This window comes from Rhinolophus hipposideros (genome assembly GCF_964194185.1).
Source record: "Rhinolophus hipposideros genome assembly, chromosome: 1".
Lineage (NCBI taxonomy): Eukaryota > Metazoa > Chordata > Mammalia > Chiroptera > Rhinolophidae > Rhinolophus > Rhinolophus hipposideros.
Window position 1 is genome coordinate 50,218,403 of NC_138047.1, and position 24,378 is coordinate 50,242,780.

The following is a 24,378-nucleotide window of genomic DNA, read 5'->3' on the forward strand; positions in this document are numbered from 1 at the left end:
GACTCAAGCTAGCAGCAGCCTCTTTTGTTTTTAATTGAGGCAACATTTAAATGTCATGCAATTCCAAATAAAAATCTGAATTTGGGGATCCTCTTGAAAATTTGGAAGATTAGACAACACAGAGCTTGCGTCCTGTCAAGGCAGTTAATCCACTGGAGTTGAGGCGGCTTGTCCCCTGTAGCTAGCATTTTTACTGTTTCACAAAGTACGTATTGTGTACTAAAACTAGAGTTTGGCGTATCTATGCCTCAGTGTCTGTTGAACTGAATCTTCAATTTATTTGCAGTTATTAACATCAGTATTTTACTCAAGATTTGCAGGCTTATATGCATAGTAAGGTCAGGCAGATAAAGTACTTGCTTAATACAATAGGTGATGGTGAGTATTAGGTTTAAAAAGTAAAAGCAACTATGGTCTGTGTTCAGGCAGTATTAATAAATACACTGATTTCCCAGGCATAAACCCAGATTTTCTCATGCAAAACCTTGACATGTTATTACCCTCTCTGTGTCTTAACAGAAGACTATCAGAATTGCTCCAGCTGATAGTTTTCAGGTGATAATCTGGGCCTCTAATGATTATAGTCCTTTAAAAAATATTGGATCTGGATTTTTATATTAAATTGTTATTAGAGTTTTCAAAAAAGAAAAGCATTTAAGAACTAGATTTATCTTTCTGGCTATTAGTGTATAACTCTTAGATGAATGTGAATTTTAGCCGTAAATGGAAACATACTGAAGCATTTTTTGTTTCATTTGAGCTAATTCATTGTGCTAATTCATTCACACGTGAAAAAAATTCATTTTATTATGGCATGATAAATTCAGTTTTCGAGGTTTTTAAAATATTTTTTTAAGACTAGCTCTTTATATAGACTTAACCAAAGAAACTTAATGTGAAGTGCTTTATCATAGGCATGGTAAAGCATCCGTTATTTTTATCAGATGTAACTTGTATGTTCGTAGAACTTTTTTTTTTTAATACCTAATTAATTTTTAATTGATCACATGTTGAAATGATAACGTTTTGGACATATTGCATTAAACAAAATATAATGTGACTAGAAAATTTATAGTTACATATGCGGTTTGCATCATGGTTCTACTGGACAACACTAATGGAGACAGTAAAATTAAAAAGAGGAAGATAATTTCAATGATAAGTGGGAGGTGGGGGGGCTAACCAATAACGCCTCTTTTCTCCCACCCAGGTTCAAAGCCAATGAAGAAAGGGACCGGGAAGCAGGCAGTTGGAGATGAAAGTATCAGCTTGATTAAAGTTGTTACAGGAGGTGGCTTTGGGTTGGTTGATCAAGTTGACTTGCTAATACTTCACTCCTGAATTAGATGGGTCTAGCCGCCTGCCACATGCAGTACTGGACAACATCGGGCCAGCCCTGGGAAGCCTAGGAACACAGCATCCCGAGTACTCAGAAGGCCAGCAGTTCCCAAATTAATGTCAGCTCCTTCCCGCGAACTTGCCTGCTGTGTAACTTGCTCATGCTTCCTTGGAGCACTATGTCTCACTGGACTCTGGGCGAGACACACGCAGTAGTAGCCACACGATCCGCAGTCTGCCATTCACTTCTCTGCCTGCCAACCAACCCGAACTCTTCTTAACCTGGAATTTTCTAACCCTTTTTCATTTAACTGTTACTATGCTTATGTTGGGTTGCTGCTGTCAAACTACTATGAAGTAATTGAATACATGCATATCTCTATACAGAATAATAATGCTAAATTTCAGGACAGAGTGATTTGAAACACTTACTAAGGCAATTTGAAGAAAGTCACCCTAGGGAGCTTGCAGACATTGCTGTATCTCACAAAGAGTTATTTCTTTCCAAAAAGGATATGTCAGTGATGATTGGTCTCCAACCTGCAGTAGCTTCTGAAAATATTAAAATAATCTTTTCTTCATGGCCAATTAATTCTAAATTGAAAACAAAATGAATTAAAATGTGTGCTAAGTGTACTTTTTCTAGCCAATGAAAGAAGGGGTCAGAGGAAGCAGTTTAACTTAGCTTTATAACGCAATGCTGTAAACTCATTTTTTAAAAACCAGATTTTGAGCTTTAAAAATACACCTTGCAGGGTGGCCGGATGGCTCAGTTGGTTAGAGCGCAAACTTGCACTAACAAAGTTGCCAGTTCAATTCCTGCATGGGATGGTGGGCTGTGCCCCCTGCAACTAAAGATTGAAAATGGTAACTGGACTTGGAGCTGATCTGCGCCCTCTACAACTAGATTGAAGGAAACGACTTGGAGCTGACGGGCCCTGGAGAAACACACTGTTCTCCAATATTCCCCAATAAAACGTATTGGGAAAAAAAAAAAAGAAAAACCTTACAGTTAAGATCCTTAAAGTTAAACAAAACTAAGTAGATGGTAGTTTTGGAAACATCTACCAAATATTTGACACTTCTCCCAACAATAAATGGAGTTTCTGTCTCCTGTTTAAACCTGGGTAGACTGTTGTGATTACCTCTGAATAAAATGCAGTGTTGCGGAGCTTCTTCTGCCTGGCCCTTTCTCTGTTGGGGTCTGTACCTCTTTAGAGGCCTAAACTACCATGTAAGAGGTCTGCCTACCCTGAAGCTGCCATGGTGGAGAGTAACCACAGAAAGAAATGCCCTAGAAGCCCTAGCTGTTTTGAGTCTTCCCAGCCTGGGAGCCAGGCGGACATGCGAATACACAAGCCTTCAGATGATGCTAACCCTGGCCACCATCTAACTGCAGCCGAATGAGAGACCCTGGTTGAACTCCAGAACCATAAGCAGTAATGATTTTGGGGTGGCATGTTGTACAGCAGTATGTGTATGTGAAATCAGAGCATGTATATATTTATCTTAGTGAAAGAAGATTTTGTTTTGTGTTTTGGACCAAATTTTGTATGTCATGTACCCAAGTTATTAACAGGTTTGTGGCAGGCGAGGTTTATTAGAATCTGATAGTAATAGGAAAAGACTTACAGGTTGAAAACTCACCAGGAGATTCACATAATTGCCTTCCTGTTCCCTTCCCCAAACACTGATATTTTATTTTAAATGCCTCTTATCAGAGGTGAAGAAACTGGAGCTCAGACTGGTATTTCCCCAAGAATGTCTAGCTCTTAAATGATAATCTCGATTTTCATACTACTTCTGAATCCAGTACTCTTTCCTGTGTGTCATATTTCAGTAAACAAATAATGGTATGTGATAGAGAAAAGTAACTTAAATTGTGGTCATTTATATCATGGGTTGGCAAACTTTTTGTAAAAGGTCTGATTGTAAAGGATATTTTAGGCTTTATGTGGGCCATATAAGGTCTTTATCATATATTCTTCTTTGCTTTTGTGTTTCTACACACAACCTTAAAAATGCAGGAACCTTTCTTGTGGGTCAAAAACAAGCCATGGGCTGAATTCATCCTGCAGGTCTTAGTTTGCCGATATTGTGATAAAACCATAGTTAGCTTATTGATATCACAAACTATAATACAGATGAAAATGTGTAGACCATTAAGTGAGTATGTTAATGGTTGATTTTAAAGTAAATTTCAGATGCAGTAATAATAATACAGAGCTCTCTGGTGCACTGATTTGAAATTAATCTACTAGTGCATGCTACCTTTTAATCGTTTGCGTTTTGTTTCTTTATACTTTGTTTAAAGGTGCTTTTAATGTTCCTCATCTAATTTAACCCTAGATTTAGAAAGCCTGAACTCTAGACTCACATCCATTTGTTTCTAGACAAGTAAATTTGGTGAACTTGAACTTTTGAGCTTCTATTTCTTTTTCTGCAAAGTAATGGTAAAACATACCTTATGTGTTTCATATGACGTATGTGTGTGTATATATATATATATATATGATGTATGTGAAAGTGATAGTATTGAAAAAGGAAGCATTGGTTAATATTTGTTTCAAAAATTTGTACATGCTTTCTAAAGCTGCAACAAATCTCTAAAATTTGACTAACATAATTATTAAAGATTTTTAAAACAATGCTTCTTTAAAATAGGGAAACCGTGATTCAGGCATATCTGAAATTTAAATTGATTTAAATTAAACTGCACAGTTCTTTCATTGTGTTAGATTTAGCACATATAAAGTGTATAATTTCATGTGAATTCAAGCTTTATTTAGGTTGATATTTCTAATTAAGAATTAGTGGTTTCATGAAGAGATTTGTGTATCACTGTATTTACTTGCCTATTTTGTTGTGATAGTTTTAAATTTTTTGTTTCTACAGATGTATTTCTGTCATGATTTGTTGGGACCCACTTTTTTACTGACTAGAGAGCTTTTACCCAAGAATCATTAAATATCTGCAAACCTTGAACTTTTTTCTATCAAGTTACATGCTTTTTTATTTATAATACAGAGTCTAAAAATGGTTTGCCACCTTTCAGATCTTGAGAGAATTTCCTCCTTGGTGAAAAAGGTGAATCCAGAAGATGAGAGAAGCCTTTTTGATTGGCATGCCTTGATTTTAAATAACATTTAAATGAATAGGTAACCAAAAATAAAAATATAATACATATTCATTTTAGAAAAGTGGTAAAATACAGATAAATGTTACCACCCAAAGAAATCAATTGCTGTGCCATTCCAGGCATATGTAATTTTCAGATGTTCTGAAATAGCGACTGTGTCTGGCTCCAAATACAGAGGAAAGTGTTGCCTTTTCCATGTCCTCCTACTTAACCTTGCTTTCCTTCCTATAATGCCTACCATAACCCTTGTATTTCTCTTTATAGTCACTTAATTTCTGTCACCGTTTGGGGAAATATGAATCCCAACTAACCTGTTTATAGACAAGGGTTAATAACCCTTGCTATGCTTTGAGTGTGCTTTGCTTTTTGGTTGGAGCTATAAATTGTCCTATCTCATCAGTTTCATGACTTTATACCTCTTGTTGCCACACCTTAGATTTAGAAAGATACTTTTGATACCGAATACTTGGTGTTGAAAACATTCACTTTTAGCGCGTTATTTTCAAAAATAAGTTTAAAGAGGAAACATTTGCATGTATTTTTAAGATTAATTTTTGAGGGTGAGCATGGGGTGACAAAAATGAGTTACAAGTTTTCACGATCATTGAATAGTATGTCAATTATAGTCAGTAGTTGCCTCGTCTGAACAAGTTACACTATTATAGTCCATACCTGCAGCCTCAAACATTTTTGATTGTGTAGCACGTCCATTTTTTTCTTTTAACTTTATTTTGACATTATTTCAGGCAAAAAGGATCGCTGTAAGAATAGTACGAATAATTTTCCTTTTCAACCGCATTCCACAAATGTTAACATTTTACCACATTTGTCTTTCTAATTCATATTGTCTCTCACACATTCTAAGCGTATATATGTGGATGGGATATATGCAAGCAGACACTTTTCCTGAACCATTTGTCAGTTGGAGGCACGATCCTGCTTTGTCCCTAAATACTTAAGAATGTATTTCCTAAAAATTAGGACTTTTACACTTTCAAAAGTGGGAAGTTAACATAGATACTTATTACCGTGTTTCCCCCAAAATCAGACCTACCCGGAAAACAAGCCCTAGCATGATTTTTCAGGATGACGTTCCCTGAACATACGCCCTAATGCTTCTTTTAGAGCATAACTTAATGTAAGACTCGGTCTTATTTTCGGGGGAAACACGGTATAATCTACAGACCTTATTTGGATTTCACTAGTTTTCCGAGTTATGTTTCAGATCAAGTGCTATGTTCATTTAATCATGTCACTTTAGTCTCCTTTAAATTTGACATTGATATTTTTGGACCCTTAATTTGGGTTTGTTTGATAGTTTCCTCAGGTGTAGGTTCAGATTTTGCATTTTTCATAGTAATATCACAGAATAGGTCTATACTCAGCACATCATACCAGGAGGTCCATGATGTTGATTTGACCCACTATTGATAATAATAACTTTTATTTCTTGGTTACTCTGTATTGCGTCCTGCACAACACAAGCCGTGGGAAGGCGAGGGTTAAACTCTCATAAAGAGACAGAGACTCAAATGTAGTTAAATCACAGAGGACCAAGGGACTCACAGCCTCAAAGGACTGGAGCCCCGAATCAGGAATCAGGTCACCAGGTCACCGTGGGTATTTATTGATCTTTCACAATAGAGATCACATGATTAGGGGCAGGGTCTGTGAAACTCTTACACCACACAATAATCTTTATCCCATAATCCCATAATCGTCCCAAAGCAACCGATGCATATCATCCCCCAAATGACCAAGGTGTGGTACATACAATCCCTGGGGGGAGCAAGTCTCACAAGATAAGATTAAGATTATCCCATGAGCCAAACAGGAGGGGCAAGATGCTATTGTTCCTGAGGGTAAAGGACAATAGTTGAGGCATGCGTCAGCAGCTTCTCAGAAGGAGGGGCACAGCTACCTCCTAACTTTACATTAGCTCATGGGGGTCCTAGGGGGGTCCCGTCTGGCTTAGGTTGTTTCTCCCGTGAGAAATCTTACCCGTCTTTGACTGCAGACCCTGCTTACAAGGACCAAACATGGAGACTTAGAGTAGCATAAACAATCCCAATGAGGGACAATCCCACAGGGTCATCTTTCCCTAAGGAAAGATTGGAGGGGACAGACTGCTAGGTTGCTGTGTGACTACAACTCTGGAGTCTGCAAGTTTTTCTTTTGGTAATCAATAAGTATCTTGCAGGGATTTAACAAATCCTTAATAAATGTATGTAAGTTATACACATGATTTTTCTATACTAACTTATCGTGCACATTTTAAGCAGTTACGAAATGTGAAAATTAAAGGAGTGAGATGCAAATGTAGAAGTGCTGACATTTAATTTTGTACCCCAGTATATTCCTTCCACACCCTCTGGGGTGTATACTCCGGGCTTTGTTGAACAGACTTTATCACGCCGATTATCTTGTGTAGTTTTATAGGAATTATTCTTATGCCTTAATTCTGAAGTGAAAGCTTCTTGAGGGTTATGTTCTTATTCTGTAGCTTCAGCATAGCAACTACTCAAAAATAAATGCTTAATGATAATGATTTTTCCATATTTTCAATTTTCTTGCTTTCAGATGGAGAACTTAATGTTTTAGATGATATTTTGACTGAAGTACCAGAACAGGATGATGAACTGTATAATCCAGAGAGTGAACAAGATAAAAACGAGAAAAAGGGTATGGAAGATTTCTGTTATTTTTTTTTAAATAACAGTTTAAATAGAGATTTAATTAAGAAAGTGACTTTGCTTTTGCACTTGTTTCTTGAGACAGTTAATACCAAAAGCACACTCATAAACTGTGGTATCTAATTCCATATGAATAAGAGTAATGCTGTTTCAAATGTGTGAAACATCTCAAATAAATTAATTTATTTCAGTGTATGAGAGTTATGTTTGCTTTACGATTAATTTTGGAGTAAAAAATATTTCAGAATAGTTTTAATAAATGAGGTGTTTTTCCTCTCTGATACATAGTATCTTCATGTTTGGTGAAATAAATGGAATATGCAAATATTTTTATATGTCTTTTTAAATTGTATTTTTAAGGATCAAAAAGAAAAAGTGACCGAATGGAATCTACTGACAGCAAGCGACAAAAGCCTTCTGTTCATTCAAGACAATTGATTTCTAAGCCACTGAGCTCATCAGTTAGCAATAACAAAAGAATAGTTAGTACAAAAGGAAAGTCAGTCCCAGAGTACAAAAATGAAGAATATCAAAGATCTGAAAGAAACAAGCGTCTGGAAGCTGATCGGAAAATTCGTTTGTCAAGCAGTGCTTCCAGAGAACCTTACAAGACTCAACCTGACAAAACTTGTCTCCGGAAAAGGGATGCTGAAAGGAGGGCCAAATCCCCTACACCAGATGGTTCTGAGGTAGTAAATATTATTGCAGATATAAAACAGGAAGCAATTTTTTTGAGGCTTTAGAACTATTTATTCACTGTGACCTTGTGTATTATATGACTCTTGATTCCCTTTTTCTTTAAACATCAGAGAATTGGGCTTGAAGTGGATAGACGTGCAAGCAGATCCAGCCAATCTTCTAAGGAAGAAGTTAACTCTGAAGAATATGTCTCTGACCACGAGACTGGCAGCAGTGGTTCTTCTGATGAGCAAGGCAACAACACTGAGAACGAGGAGGAAGGGGTGGAAGACGTAGAGGAAGATGAGGAGGTAGAAGAAGATGCAGAGGAAGATGAGGTGGATGAAGATGGAGAGGAGGACGAGGAGGAGGAAGAGGAGGAGGAGGACGAGGAGGAAGAAGATGAAGAAGAATATGAACAGGATGAGCGAGATCAGAAGGAAGAGGGAAATGATTATGACACTCGAAGTGAGGCTAGTGACTCCGAGTCTGAATCCGTTTCCTTCACAGATGGGTCTGTCAGATCTGGTTCAGGCACAGATGGATCAGGTATTACTTATTTGTAAAAGTTTATTATTTTAAAAAAATATTTGACCTGTTGGTTTCATTTTAAACATGTTTAAATTGACTTATAAAAGTTTTGAGGAAATGGGGGATGTGAGAAAGACTGTCTTGCAGTTATTTTTAGTTAATTATATGCTCTTGAGTATTATAAATATGTGCGTTTTTTTTCCCTTCCACCTCCCCTGCCACTCCGGTTCAAGCTGTTGTTTCTGTCTAGTGTAGGACACAGCTCCCTGGCCCACGCTGGTATTAATGAGCCTTGCGCTCCAACCACCCTACCCCAGGCAGTCTGGCCACCTGCTGCTCCTGGCAGCACATGGTAGCCCATCGCAGCACAGCAGCCCACGCTGACCTCCAGCAGTCCAGCTCCAGGGAGAGCCATTGTTCACCATCTTAGTTGTAGAGGCCACAGCTCACTGGCCCATGTGGGAATCGAACTGGCAACCTCGACGTTAGCACGGTGCTGCAACCACCTGAGCCAACTGGGCTGGCCCCAATATATGCATTTGAGTAAGATTTACATACCTTTGTAAAGACATTTTACATCTACAAATTGATTGTGTTATAAATGAACACAAGTCTGATTTTCTCTATAAGGGAAATGTATTTCAGATTTTCATGTTATACATTCTTAAGATTTTCATATTAGTCAACAACAGCTTATGTGGACACTGATGTACTTGAAGTATATTCATATGGAACCTGTCCGCTCATTATGACGATATTTACATGTTAAATCCCTCTAGACTTCCATTATGTGGCAATAGAAATCAAAACAATTCTGTTCCTTTCTTTTGGTAGCACAAACTTTCATTTCCATATCTATTGACTCACTGGGGCAGGGTCTCTAGGTGGCTGGGCATAAAGGTACAAAATGGAAAATAAGAGTGTTAAAATTCTTGTGGAGAGACTGGGTAAGCATCTTGTTTTTTTTTTTTTTTTTTCTTTTATTTTTTTCTTTTTTTTTTTTTTGGGTAAGCATCTTGGGTCATTCCTTCACTACTACATATCGTACCACTTTATCCCTGTCTGATCCATGTAAATGTAGCAATCTTAGGTAGTTGCAGTCACTAGGTTAAGGAGTGGCTTATTGAGGGGTAATTTCAGAAGGTACAGCAAGGAGAGGTCAGTGTACTTAAAAATCTTTGGCCACTCTATGATGATTATACTCTCACAGCTGTCTTACGTAAAGATGCAGCCAGATCAGCTACATAAGCAAAATGTACTAAACATTGGAATACAAGAAAAATCCTATTACTTTGATATATAGGATAGTTACACATTCATTATTATAGAATTTTAATCATTTTAGTAGTACATTGTTAGTAAATCATATTCTCGATATAGCTGATAGAGCAAATGGCTAGCTATTTTCTAGTGATTGGCATTTGAAGTGCTTTAAATCTTCTGCTCACTAGAGATCTAACTTTGGGAGTTGTAGACAGGTTTTCAAAGGGAGTTGAAGGATAAAGAATTAAATTGAATAGATGAGTAGTTGGGTTTGATACTGAAAACTTGTGGAATCTTTAATACTACTCATACATTTTGAAAACTGATGGGATATGTTACAATTTTAATAGTGAATCGAGAACAAAAATTATGTTGGTAATGTAAAAAGAATGTTTATTTATTGTGGAGAAGTGTATAGCACCCGTGACGTTAGGAACATTTTATTAATAGGAATCTTTATTTTGGTAACCATGTTATACACTATTTCTTAGAATTAAATGCTTGTTTCAGTCCTTCAAGGGAGACTGATTTAAATGGGTAGGGCCTGAAATAATCTGCATTTTTAGCAAGCTTGTAGAAAAAGCTGATAACTGTAGCAAGGTACTTATTTTTTATATTTTTGTAGGTAAGATATTTCAAATTGAATGGGTATCCAATGGTTTTATGACACTTAAACAATCAAAACTATTAATAGAAGAGATATATTGCTTTAAAAGAGATACCTGGAATTCTTTATTTTCCTTATTAAAGGAAAAATTGCAGATTTTCCTTGGGAGATCCCTTATGTGGAACGTGTTTTAGAGGTTGTGTTTAGTATGCAGGAAATTATTCTTTTTATCATGGGGTATTTTCTCTTTAGAATAATGTGCAAAAGAAAAATGAGGTAGATTTGGGACTCCTTGATTAGGAGATGTCAGTTTTTAAACGCAAGGGATTACAGTTTCTGTGTCATGAATTTTTTAGATTTCAGTTTATTTTACTTATTTTTTCTTAGAATTTTCAATAACTTCCTTACAAAAGTATCACGCTTTGTGGTGAGTAAAGATGGCTCTTAGATGACTTTCATTGTCCTTTTGTGGTGGGTAAAGATGGCTCTTAGATGACTTTCATTGTCCTTTAGATCAGAAAAATAGTTGGGAGGGGATCATAACTTAAGAGCAGTGGAGTCATTTATACAAAAAAGATGAAAAATCCTTGGAGATTTCTTACAGTGATGCTAGATTTAACATTACATAAAACAGTTGGGTGGGACCCTAATTTTTTTCTTCATTATCATAGTAAGAGATCTTTTTAGTAGTTTGAACCATAAAGTTTTTTTAAATTAAATTTATTGGGGTAACATTGGTTAATAGCATTAATAGAAGTTTCAGGTATACAACTTTATAATACAGCATCTGTATACTCGCCACCCAGTCTAGTCTCCTTCTGTCACCGTGTGTTTAACTCCCATAAAGTACTGTTTTTAAACAGCAACAAGAGATGTATTATCCTGATCAATTCATAAGGCTTAGACTTCTAAATATTCAGAGGAAAAATTAGAAGAAATGTTAGAATTTTTGAAGTACTGTAAAACAATTTTAACAAGATTTTACTTTTTTAATCTCTTTCATGTGGATATGATATTTATTGATTCAGTGAATCCAGTTCCTACTATATACAGGGACTATATAGAATGTGTGGTCAGTCCGTGCATGAAACAGACATGCATGAGAAAGATTTGGGATTTGACAAAACCTGTTTCTCATCTATTGGGGCGAGATTCTCAGTCATTTTATACTAAAAGGCTTCAGTCTATTCACTTGAAGTCTTAATTATTTGCCCTAAGGGAAAGTATTTTAAAACTTTTGAAAGTCATGTATCAATTTTCAAAGCCAGCAAGCCTGGAAATAAATGCTTTTCTCTATAGCTGGTTATTTGAAATATCATTCCTTCATGGTTGCTACATAGATTTATATGGGCTTGGCTTTGTAATTGTGCCATTATGTGCTTCTTTGCTCTTTCCTTTCAGCTCTAAGTTAGGAAAATTAGATTCATTTACAAGCTTCTTACATCTACATAGAGAAGCAGTTATTAATAAATAACAAAGGGAAAAGATGCTTAAACTAAGAGACAAGGAACATAGGATGCCCGTGGAGTTGTCTGTCTTTAAATTACTTAGACCTAGAATCCTCTGTCAAGAATAGTAGTAAAATACCTTTTCTCTTTGCTCAGTAAAGGTAAACCTCAGCGTTTGTACTTTCTTTGCCAAGTTGCCTTAACCACCCCTCTAAATTGAGGTTTCCTTTTCTGTAAATGAGAATAATGGCATTGTTTCTCATGAGCTTGTTATGAGTATTAAGGGAAATAATTTATTTAAAGCTTTTAAAGTAGTTTAACTTGGTAGGGTCATTATAGGGGATTGTATGTGAGATGATTGATTATATTTTAGCTTCCTGGATATTTTAAATAAGGATATGTATATGCATTTTCTCCTTTCATATTCATTCTTCTAACTGAAAGGTAAAGGAACTTATGCTGGTATAATTAAAATAACAGTAAAAAGACATGAGAGCCTGATTCCATCTTAGGTCGTCATTTGCATGTTTATAAAGTTCCAAATTAAGCTTGACATGGTTCTTATATGACAGGTAATGGCAATTCTTTTCTGTCCACTGAAAATTCCTATCTTTTTTATAGAACTACATAGGATATTAAGATATTAATACATTTTAAATTGAATTTGAAAATACGAGCAGTAAACCAGGAAGGAAATGGTCAAGAAGAATGGAATTGAAGACATAAAAACAAGCAATGGCCACCAGAAAGGAATAATTAATTTGCTACAGTGTTGTTTTTTTGTTTTGTTTTTTGTTGTTGTTTTTTACAGTTGAAACGCTTTGGATCTGGAGTTCATTAGACATTTAAGATAGAATGAGTTGGAATTGTGATGAAGAATGATAGTATACATTTTAAAAAGGACTAAGAATAGCACAATCTGATGCATAGAAGGGAATACAGTAAATTTTATTTAAAGAAAAGTTGCATTTGCTTTGCATGTTTTGTTTCCCCTCTTGGAAAAGTTTATTCAAGATCACCTTTAGGATAAATAGTTCTCAATTATAGTCATTTGTTTTTATTGAAATTGGTGCGAGAAGCAATGAAATGTCCTTAGTTTTTGAACTGTCCTTGAAAGGGAACACCTCATTCTGAGGAAATTGAGGGATCAGGAGAGAGATTAGCAATAACAATACTCAGGGACATGTAAAAGAACAGAGGGATTATGTAAAAGAACAGATACGAAATGATAAATTCTTGTTACCTGTATCTTTATTACGTTTTTTAAAATCTTGTTTGAATTCTTTTTAGATGAGAAAAAGAAGGAAAGGAAGAGAGCTAGAGGCATCTCGCCAATTGTTTTTGATAGGAGTGGAAGCTCTGCATCAGAGTCATATGCAGGTATTCTCATTTTAACTTTATTTGTGATCATATCTGACTGATTCTAATGTAATCTGCTGTAGAAAGTGTGGAGGCTATAGTTAGTGTGAACTTGTTGATGTCCATTAGTATTGATTTTTGGCATGTTCAGTGTAATAATTCTAGAGGAAACTAAGCTTTTTCTTATTATTTTTATCTTGTTCTGTTATTGCTTAAGTGGAATTTCACTTTTTTTTCTTGGAAGATGATGATTCAGTGACTAGTTTTCTGAGTGGGAAACTGTTCAAATATACATTTTGTTTTAAAAAATCCAAACAACCCAAAAAGCCAAACACTCGTACACATTGAGAAGTATTATTTTGTGTGTGTGGGTGCGCCAGGAAGAATAATTTGCCTTGAATGAAAATTTTATGTGACAAGACTGTAGAAATTTTGTCTTATCTCTATTAAAGCTCAATCTGAACAAATGTACTTTGGCTAAATACAGGTTCAGAAAAGAAGCATGAGAAATTATCATCTTCCGTTCGTGCTGTCCGAAAAGGTATCATTTAAATTTGAAATTGTTTTCATTGCATGCTGCATAAAGTCATTTTTTTGCCTTATTGGTTCTCCATTAATAGTTGGTTTTAATGTAGTAATGTTCTGATATATTAAATTAAGGGGGAAAAATTGATAATGTGATCTTACAATAGAGCTCCATGTTCACATCTTACCACGTATCTTTTAGAACAGTAACAACATCTTAGGATATGTTACAGTTTTTGGACAAAATGGATGGTATATATTTTTTAATAGCATAATGGTCTACTATCATTGTTTAAATGAATAATCTGATGAAAGAACTATAAAAGTTGTAGCCATTTTTGTAACTTAAGTCTGGATCTGATATATCGGAACATCACTAGATTAGGTTTTCCTTCTGGCAAAATGCTGGTTCTTTTCTCAGCTTTGCTTTATTATGTGTTGTGGCTTAACTTTCCAGGTTGAATGGGTGATTATGAATTTTAAAAGTTAAGGTGGGCGTGGAGGGCTAATTTCAGTTAGTACAACTTAACACCCCTTTGTGTGATAATGGCTTCTCATTAATCAATTTGGATTTCTTTTTTTCAGATCAAACAAGTAAACTCAAATATGTCCTACAGGATGCAAGATTTTTTCTCATAAAGAGTAACAACCATGAGAATGTGTCTCTTGCCAAAGCTAAGGTATTAGCATCAGTTCTATTAAAACTGTCCTAATCTTGAAATTGTTAAATGGAGTATCTTGAGTAGCTTAAGATTCTGTTTTTTGCTGTTTTTTTTTTTTTTTCCATACAGGCTTTAAAGATACAGAGCCCAGTTACCACTTTGGGTCTTTTTTGTGGTTGGTTAGGCAACCTATTAGAATTTGCATTTTTTAAAAATAATTTTAAAATCAAATGTTTGATATTGGAGAATATATGTATACTATATATATGTGTGTATATATATATATATATAGTACTGTAAAAGATGTGTTTCTGTTGATTTTTGTGTTTCTGTATTGAATTGCTAATTTATTGTACTAACTCTTTATTAAAAAGTTTCTTTAACCAATTTTTGCTTTATATTGATGGTGCTTTTGTATCTTGAGATCTTCTTGAAAAGAAATTATTTCTTTATGGAGAGTTTCTTTTATTTTTAGAAGTAAGATCACTTGGAATTAGAAGAAAAGAGTTACCTTAAAGGCCCACTCCAGGCTTTATAAAAAAGTATATAGTCTAGTTGCTGTAGGATGTTGTAAGATACTGATTTTATGTTTTTGCTACAAAAATACATATGTTTGTTATACCATCTATTATATCTTTCTATTCTTGGTTTAAAATGAGTAATTACAGTTTTTACTGATTTTTAGAGTGTTAAAAACTAAAGTTAAACATTTTTCTAACCATGTTTCTGTGAGTATAAATATTCTATAGTTGTAACTAAAGTTGATTACCCATCAAACTTTACGGATGGAAAGACTAATACAGCAAATAGCTAGCTACCTATCCTAGTGGAAGTTTCTATTCTTCAGCTGGAGTGGATTTAGTCACAAGTAATTAAGTTCTTAGTGTGAATGAAATCTAGTTTGTATGAGCAGATTAAACTGAATGAGAGCTTCTACCTTACCTTACCACACTCTTTCTTAATGTTTCATGAACAAAGAATTGTTTAAAATGCTTCAGAAATTAATAACTATATTCTGGCTCTATGTAAAGAACACAGTTTAGTTACCAAACTGTTGGTAACTAAAAATTTGAACTTAAGTAGAAAAACTGAGAAGTGCTAGAAAGTTGACAGAAATTCTTCACTTAATAGATTCACTAATACAATAATTTTAAATTGTTAGGCACAGTTTTTCAAGAAGAAAAATGTACATGTTGTGATTCACCTTCAATCAGCATGTTTTTGCCACATACCAAATGGCTATGATATTAAAATAATTGTAGCTGATTGTTTTTGCTATATGGTATTATACCCCAAAAGATTTGAATGCACCAAGTGTACGTACACTGTAGTTGTTTTAAAGATTTTGTTAAGGTTGATAATTTTCTCCATATTTTTCCTGAGCTTTTGATGAATTATTACATTATTTAACTGCTGATAAATAAGGTCTTTTATTTATTATAGATTATTTGAATGTAAAGTGCAACAGTATCAGTAGCCTTATTTTGCAGATATAATTGGAAACACAAAAGATTTGCATTAATTTCGATCTGTAATCTTTACATCGTTTGTATAGGGTGTATGGTCCACGCTGCCAGTAAATGAGAAGAAATTAAATGCTGCATTCAGATCTGCAAGGAGTGTTATCTTAATATTTTCTGTCAGAGAGAGTGGAAAATTTCAAGGTAAGAATAAAAATAATTTGGATATATAAAACCATTGATTATACTTTTATTAGCATCTGTATATCATGTTGTGATTTGATTCCTTTAGGGTTTGCAAGACTTTCTTCAGAGTCACATCATGGAGGATCACCTATACATTGGGTGCTTCCAGCAGGAATGAATGCTAAGATGCTGGGAGGTGTCTTTAAAATTGACTGGATTTGCAGGTAAATAACAAGTATAGATAATTTAAGTTCCCCTTGTTTTGAATGAATGGGCTACTAGTTGAGAATAATGTTAAAACGCCACAGTTGTTTAATTTTAATTTATTATTTCTGATTATTTTCTCTTTTTGGGGTGGGTCTCATTCCTAGGCTGATTTGGATCCATAAAACTTAACAATGTTAAAATAAAAATTACATCGTGATTAGCTTGTCTTGTTCACTACCTTTATAATCTAATGTAAGGCTGCAATGTGCAAAGGTTTATTTAGTCAAGAGCTTTAATGTATTTTAGTCTCTATTAATAATAGAGTAGTACATTTGTCACGAATTACACAATTGTTTGGAATGTTATCTGGCATATGTCTATGTAATTGTAGTGATTTAACGTCATTTAGTTACTGTGGAATGGGAAAATACTCACTTTTTGTCTTGGCTAACATTTTGAAACTGACTAATTTAGTTGTGAACAAGTAGTAATTTTTAAGAAACTTAGCAAACCATGTTTAGTTGGCATTTTTTGAAACTTGAGTAATTAAGGTTTAAATGTTTATTAGAAAAATAGACTTATTTTGAACACTGAGTTAATTTAGATTATACAAACAAAACTTCAACACTGCATGAAGTGGTCAGTCTCCTGTGGAGAACTGCAAAATGAAGCAGGAGGTAGAAATCTTTTATATGATAAAGAATAGTGAACAAGGAAGACACAAATAGGAAATATCAAATTGGCTGGGTCCACACTGTCATCCTTGTTTGGGGTGAGAAAGCCTGCAGTTGGCTTAGTGTTTAGGTATTGTCTGACTGGATGTACTGTGTCAAGCAGAGCATTTATAGAGACACAAAAGTTATCTAAGTTTCAGTTTGGTGTTGTGGCACCCAGAGTATGAGTGGCTCCGTCGTGGGCCTAGAATTTTATTTAAATAGCATAAAAAGCTAATTGTGTAAGTGACCCTTACATGGCACGTACAAATTATTTTCTATAAAATTAATTTTAAATAAAATTTACCTGAAAGGGATCCTACTAATGTTTTGTAAGTTACAAGTTGGCTGAGGTGTTGGATTTTGATGAGAATGGTGGAATTAGATAATAAGAAGGAAAAATGCTATTCATATTCAGGAAGGCAGACTAGCCCAAGGAAGAACATGGAAACAAACCGTTGGGGTGGGCTTGGGGAAGAGTTTGTTGGTGGGATAAGGAGCCACCTTTTTTACGGAAGCAGTTAATAAAGAGGAAACCAGAAGGCCAAGATAAATTGTAATGTGGGCCAACCTAAGGAGTTAAACCTTTACTGTGGGACAGTGAGGAACTATGAGAATACATGGGCAATGATATAGTGGAAATAGTGTATTAGGTTGATTGTTAATGGAGTGGCAAAAAGTTATATGCGTAAACATATTACTCATTACTTTCTGTAGGGAAAAATTAGAAGCAATTTAAATTCTCCCATGTAGGAAATTGGTTAATTATGGTTTGTTACTTAATGTAATATGGAGAAATAATTGTCCATGTTGGAATGTGACATTAGGGTGGTAAGACTGTAGATGATATCCTGCTACTCCATTGTACCCAGAGTTTTTAAATGTAAATTCATAATTTTTCAGAAATCAAAGTTGTAAAGTTCTAATCAAATTATTATCAATAAAATTTAAAAATCTGGCAGTGTATAGGGGAAGCAGCGTACCAATTATTTCTTAGCAAAGATAGACATTATTATTATTTTTATTATTTGGATGGATAACTGTAAAGGCCAAAGGACAGATTTGTTAGTCTATGGTTTTATGACTAGAAACATTATTGATGTCATTTAAAAATATTTGGAGATGATGCTTTCTTATGAGTAGGAGAAAAAATAACTATCCAGTTTTAGATTGAGTGCAGAAAGTTGTGTTTTGAATGGTACTTGTTCTATTGACCTTCATTTTCAAATTATTGATAAGTAAATTTGTTTCTTAATTTTAGAAGATGGGCTTAATTTATTCATAGGTTATTGTTTTCATGTTCCTCTTCATTGACTTATTGGCTATTTTACTAACTTGTTTGAAATGTGGTTAGCAACAGAAGATGTACAAATCCAAATAGTTTATCATAATAATTTTTGTGCACTCTTGAACCACTCTTGATTGTGTGAAATAAGATGTGTATTAGACTAAGAATCCCATCCTTTTAGTAATACCCAATGGGCATTTTTATCACTCACTGTTCACTTCCCCATACATACACATCACATCACCTCAGAGTGCCACCTCGTTACTTTAACGTTAGACTTCTTTCCCTGTAAACGTCAGTATTTTTTCTGAGGTTTAAAAATGTTAAATAAAATTGGAGCATTCAACATCCATCTTTAAGAAAGTCATGTAAGATAAAATGAATGGTTATATAGCTTGTTCACTGGACCAATTTACTTGCTTTTGCTTTTCCCTTTGCCTTTTGCTTTTGTTCCAAGCCTTTCTCATTGTTTCAAATGTAACCCTGCCGTACCACTCTACATACGGCTTTTCCTCAGCCAGTTGTCTTTCAGGCTTATTCCATATGCCACTTTTTTCAGGAAGCATTTTCTGAGTATTTTCCTCTTTCTCCCGAAGAGATACAACCACATTAAAAACAAAATAAAACTTCTGTATTTTATTTACGGTACATAATCTTTTACAAAATAATTGTGCTTATTTATTTTTGATAGCTGTGGAAAAAGGTTAGGAATGCTAAACATTTGTATTGTCAAGATCCATTCCATGGATGGTGGGTAAATACTGCCTTATTGAAAGGGGGAGGACATTTGAATCTGGGAAAGCAGCCCTGAACCAATGAATTTATTTTCATTTGATATTAACTACCTGGTTAACTAAGGTTCACCTGTTTGTCTACCGGCTAATAAAAAATACAAGTTTTGAGTACACAGAATCAAGAAATCTAAACATTTTATATGTCATTTCATTTGCAAACTACTTAAACAGGAAGTGGATTGGTGATACCCTTGTTTATAATGTGAAAAAAACTCAGAGAAGAGAGACCTGGAAAAAAAACTCAAGAGAGAGACCTGGAATTCAAACCCCTAATTGTCTTAGTTTCCAAGCTCATGATCTTTAGCACTATATTATTAAGTTTTTTTTGAGCACACAATAGAGAATGTGGAAAGAGTGCGTCTCTGAAGGGACTCCCATTCTGGGGAATAAGTTCTGCCAGTCTAAGTGATTCTTTAAAAATTTTAGTCACATTTAAATCGTGACTAACGTAGGAGTAGGACTTCACTGTTGAAGGGAGTATAAAGAACCTGCAAAAGAATATAACTGCTATTACTTTGCATTTAGGCGTGAATTACCCTTCACTAAGTCGGCTCATCTCACCAATCCTTGGAATGAACATAAACCAGTAAAGATTGGACGTGATGGACAGGTTTGTTGTTTTCATTGATTTCAAAAAACGAATTTAAGCAACCCTATTTGAGATCTTTATTGAAGAACATTTTAAACCATTTCTGAAAGAATTTGTGTGCAGGATTAAGGGAAAATGTTATTTAGGGTTTATGATTACAGTGATTATGGCTGATTAATACTAAGACCTCCATTAATGTTGGAAGTTTTATGTAGTACTTTTATTAATACAATTGAAGGAAAATTTTTTGAAGAGAATTGGCCTGATTGATTTTAAATGGCTTTTCATTGTATTACTGATTAACAGATTCTGAACTTTGCATACACTTTAGAAATGCCGTTTAACATCTTTGCTTATGTTTTCTGAATAGAAGGAAGCTTTATGAAAAGATCACAATATGTGTACTAAGATTTTCAAGTCTGTAAGTGAAATTAGCAATGATTTAAAATAAACTCAAACCTTTGATCTTCATAGTTTGTGTAATTTTCAGCCAGAAGTAATATTTTCATTGCTCATAAGTGAAAATGTTGATAATTGGAAAATAAAACTTAATTTTAAAATACCCATACATTAGTATGCCTTTGTAGTTTGTCTGATTTATTTCAGTGCATTTAGCAGTTTGCAGTTATCAAAGTGTGGGTACACACTAACATACATGTTTTTCCTCCACTGTGTTGAGGTGGGTGGATGGCTCTGGCCTGATATTTTTGTATTTTGCACAAAGAAATATTTGCAGCAGGCAATTATCATGGAGGTTCAGGCAACTGCCTAACTTTGTATATTTAACTTTGGAGATTCTTTATCCTTATTAAATACGTGAAACTATTGAAAGGTTTAAACCTGTCAAGGAAGTTTATTGGAATCCCATGTGATTATCAAGTTTGAGAAGGAAGCCTCCAGGACAGCCTGTTTTTTTTCTTGGAAATCAGGAAGATACAAGTCTAAAGTTTCTTCTGTTTTCATCTTATAAATTACTACTTTTCTCTTGTAGGAAATTGAACTTGAATGTGGAACCCAGCTTTGTCTTCTGTTTCCCCCTGATGAAAGTATTGACTTGTATCAGGTCATTCATAAAATGCGTCACAAGCGAAGAATGCATTCTCAGCCCCGATCAAGAGGACGTCCATCCCGTCGAGAACCAGTCCGGGATGTGGGAAGGTTAGAAACGTTCTTTGGACTGATAATAGGCACATGTATCAGGATAACATGATGGAGGAATGTGATTCGTCAAAAGTTTGTCCTGCGGTAAAGAAGAAAGAGAAAATCCTCAAATCAAGCTGCATGGACTAGTTTGTGGCTTCATTGAGGATTTCACATGGTCACCTTGGTCTCAGTCATTTTTCAAGAGGAAAATGGGGATCTTTCCTTATGCAGAAAAAATTATTTGCTAACAAGTGACAGCCAGTTTAGATTAGTTAATATTCTGATAATACAATGTATAAAATTGAAATGAGGTAGGCCTTTTGCTAAGAACAGGCTAGAAAGGAGGAAGAGGAGGAGGTCTTTATTCGCAAAAAAATGTTAATATTTTGTAAAAAGCCTTTTCTTTCAGGTATGTCTCTGGATAAGCCTTATCAGATATGGGACTTTTATAAAGGATCACTAATATTTTTCAGAAGATGACGCCTCATTTAGAGGATAAAATATTTTAAGTTATTTTGATATTCAAGAGGAGCCTTATTGGGACTGTTTCAAATTTTATCACCGTGATGTCTTAACCCCATTGCCAAATATTCTCTAACATGTACCCAGTGAATTCACACATCTTGCTGAGCTTCTGAAAACAGTAGGTCCTTTCCAAAGGGGATCAAGTGGCCCTGGGAGACCCGGCAACAAACCAAAAAGAAGGGCTGTTGCTGTGTCTGTTTACAACTTTTCCAGATGCTGGCAGTACCTGTGGACTTAAAGTGTGTTTTAGAGGATCGCCATGGTTATTGATCACTACTTTATGAACTAAACAGCATTTTCCAGGAAAAGGGGGTTTAACTTGTTACAGAATTGGAGAAGTCTTTGCAAAGGACTGATTTAAGCCCTTCTACCCAACACCTTCCCCTGTATAGATTTGCATACAGCTAAATCTAAAGTATTCTGCTAAAGACTGTTGGATGTATGGTTGATGGGATGAAACCTTTGGTTAAGTTTCCTTTTGGTGGAAACATCCTGTGGTAGGTACAGATAATCCAACAAGAGTCCCCATTTCTTTGATCTTAAAAAGGACACTGTCGAGTAGGTAGGAGGAAACCTGGCAGAGCTCCCTTATTTTTGGCCTAAAAGGACTGAGCACCAAGATGTCTTTTGAAGTTTTAAGCTAAGAGATTTCCAGTGCAATACAGTACATACAAGTGAAGTTTTTACCTCAGTTTTGCAATGGACTGCAAACTATACTTATTACACCACTACACCTTCTCTCAAGCCTGCCAGGGCCTCCATATATGTATGTGGCTTACAGCTTAAAGTCAGTAGTTGGACTACTATATGAACTGTTACTATCATGTTTTATACCGGTCGTATATGCACACTCCCCAAACTACAAGAAAGCGGTATGTTTATTTTTTAAACCAGATTTTAATTTTCTTAGTTTTATTTATTGTAGATGCAAATGTTTTTATTCTGTTGGGGGTGGGGCTTGGGGATATTGCACTTAACTTTGAGTTTGTGTTGCAAAAGTTAATGAAAGTAGTTGTTATTCAGAGAAATATAGCTTGAAAACTAGTGTTGCCAGATTATTTGACAGTTTTTTGATAGTTTTTATTTGACGTTAAGAGTAAAAGATTATTACCTAAAAAACTTGGATATTTAAAAAATTTTGTGTAGCTCTTTATTAAATGAAGTGTATTTAATGATGTATTACATTAACCATTAAGATTTATGGAGAGTAAAGAGCAGCAACACTGCAGAGTAAAATTTCACCTTCTAAAAAATACACTTTGAACTCGTTTTATGAACTCTGTTAAAACTCTGCCCTATTACTTGCCAGTTTTGTTTTAAGGCATTGTCTCTGGAAGAAATTTCCTTAATTCTTAAATGTTATTAACTAGAAATTGATTTTTCATAGTATTAAGATTTTCAAAACTATCTTGTAAAGTCACTTTTAGTAAGTGTCATTTTCTGTATGATGATATGAAAAAATATAATTTTGTGCAAAGCAGAAGAAAAATATTTAAGAAATTCTTAATTTTGTTTAGACTTATACTAGAATGACATTAATAAGTTTAAATATATAGATTTTAGAATTGCCTATTGTATAATGATAGGTTTTTGGGTTTTTTTTCTTTTGCACCTGAATGGAGCTTTATTTGGAAAGTGTATTTATTAATTGTTAAACTGGATATTTACATTAGTTTGTGAGTAGCTCATTCATTTTTCTTTGGAGTACTAAAATGTGATTTACGTATTTTGAGCAGATTACGCTTTCCAACTATCTCATCGTAGCATAAGTATTGCAGAGAATATTTACTTCCAGCAATACATTTAAAGATTGATTTATAATAATTTGAGGAATTAAAATTTAGAAATTTTAAGATTATTTGCTCACCACAATTTTGGGTGTTATTTTAAAGTAAATAATGGGTTATTCTCTGTACTCATTTCTGTAAGAAACTCTTACTTTGCTGTTTGTTCTCCCAGCAGTTTTTGGTTTAATTTCTAATGTGTCTAATTTGTGTAGGCGTCGACCAGAAGATTATGATATTCATAACAGCAGAAAGAAACCAAGGATTGACTATGCCCCTGAGTTTCACCAGAGACCAGGTTAATATTTTATAATCCTGCAGATATTTGACTTAAAATTATTAAACAACAACACCACCACCACAAAAACTTCAAGTTGTACAGTTTTAAAAGTGAGAAAACTTTAGGACATGACCACTTAAACTTTAGGAAATTACTGATATTTCTCATTCTAGTAATACTTCCTCTCCTTTATTAAGGTTGTTTATTCTAATGTGACCTGTTATCATAAATCTGTTGATTACTTGAAATTGCTGATTTATAATTACTCTACAAATAGTGCACATGTGTCTTAAGGTTAGATATAGTTAGGGAAAGCAGCAATCTTATATCTTTGCTTTTTATTCTCTTTGATACTTAGTATTTCATGTGGTGTATAGCTTTAATTGGAAACTGAAATTACGCTATATGTTTCTAAATAAAAATTTTTGACTTCATGTTTTTAGAGAGAAATGAGAATATTTTGTTTGTAATCTAAAGCAGCTTTTTAGTCTTTCCCTTAACAGAATTAAAAAAGGCAAACTGTACTTAAGATACTTAAAGCAATCAGTGACACACTTATAAAAATTAGGCAATTTGGAAATTGGTGTTAGTGAGCATCACTGCAGTATTACGTAAGAAGTGGCTTGGTAAGCCAATCATTCTTCTCCAAAATGGAATATTGCAGAGAATGAAATTAGTTTTTTTCCAGTAATGTCGCCACTCAGATGTTTTTACTTTTTAATTTGCTGAGTCCTTACTAAAAGAAGGTAGGAAAAAATATTTTTATCGCTATTGTTCTTTCATTCCAAGTGTATACATCTTTCTTTTTGCAATTTTGTTTTTCTTCCCCATAAGTATGCATTTTTAAAAAACTGTTTGTGGTTGACTTGGCAAGGCTGTGTATACCCAAGGTGGAAGGTAAACATTTGTTTTAAGGAAGTCCTATTACAGTGTCCTCAAGATAATGCCTCTGCCCTTACCTTCCCTATGGTGCAGAATGAAGAAATTTTCTATCTAGCGAAAGTTGGGGTATGGATTTAGAAGATCCATGTGAAAACCTCTTTAGCAGATTATAATTCTGTGATATCAGTAAATTATTTAATTACTTCCTAGATTATCATGTAATCTGAGAAGAATATCTGAAAATGGAATAATACAAAAATAGCATCACTTAATAGCGTCACTAT

The 24,378-nt window shown here is 34.4% G+C and overlaps 1 protein-coding gene across 4 annotated transcripts in view; it reads left to right on the forward strand.

Annotated features, from left to right (window-relative positions):
• YTHDC1 (YTH N6-methyladenosine RNA binding protein C1) overlaps positions 1-24,378 on the forward strand; it is a 34,084-nt gene that overhangs the window by 4,695 nt on the left and 5,011 nt on the right. For 2 of the 4 annotated variants that reach the window (XM_081059655.1, XM_081059656.1), the window contains exons 2-12: positions 7,058-7,159; positions 7,531-7,859; positions 7,980-8,397; positions 12,988-13,077; positions 13,544-13,597; positions 14,167-14,261; positions 15,799-15,907; positions 15,996-16,113; positions 19,417-19,501; positions 20,472-20,638; positions 23,148-23,230. In XM_081059655.1, the coding sequence (XP_080915781.1) occupies positions 7,058-7,159; positions 7,531-7,859; positions 7,980-8,397; positions 12,988-13,077; positions 13,544-13,597; positions 14,167-14,261; positions 15,799-15,907; positions 15,996-16,113; positions 19,417-19,501; positions 20,472-20,638; positions 23,148-23,230 (1,650 nt within the window). The remainder of the gene's footprint in view (positions 1-7,057; positions 7,160-7,530; positions 7,860-7,979; positions 8,398-12,987; positions 13,078-13,543; positions 13,598-14,166; positions 14,262-15,798; positions 15,908-15,995; positions 16,114-19,416; positions 19,502-20,471; positions 20,639-23,147; positions 23,231-24,378) is intronic. The other 2 variants (XM_081059657.1, XM_081059658.1) reach the window with 1 other exon arrangement.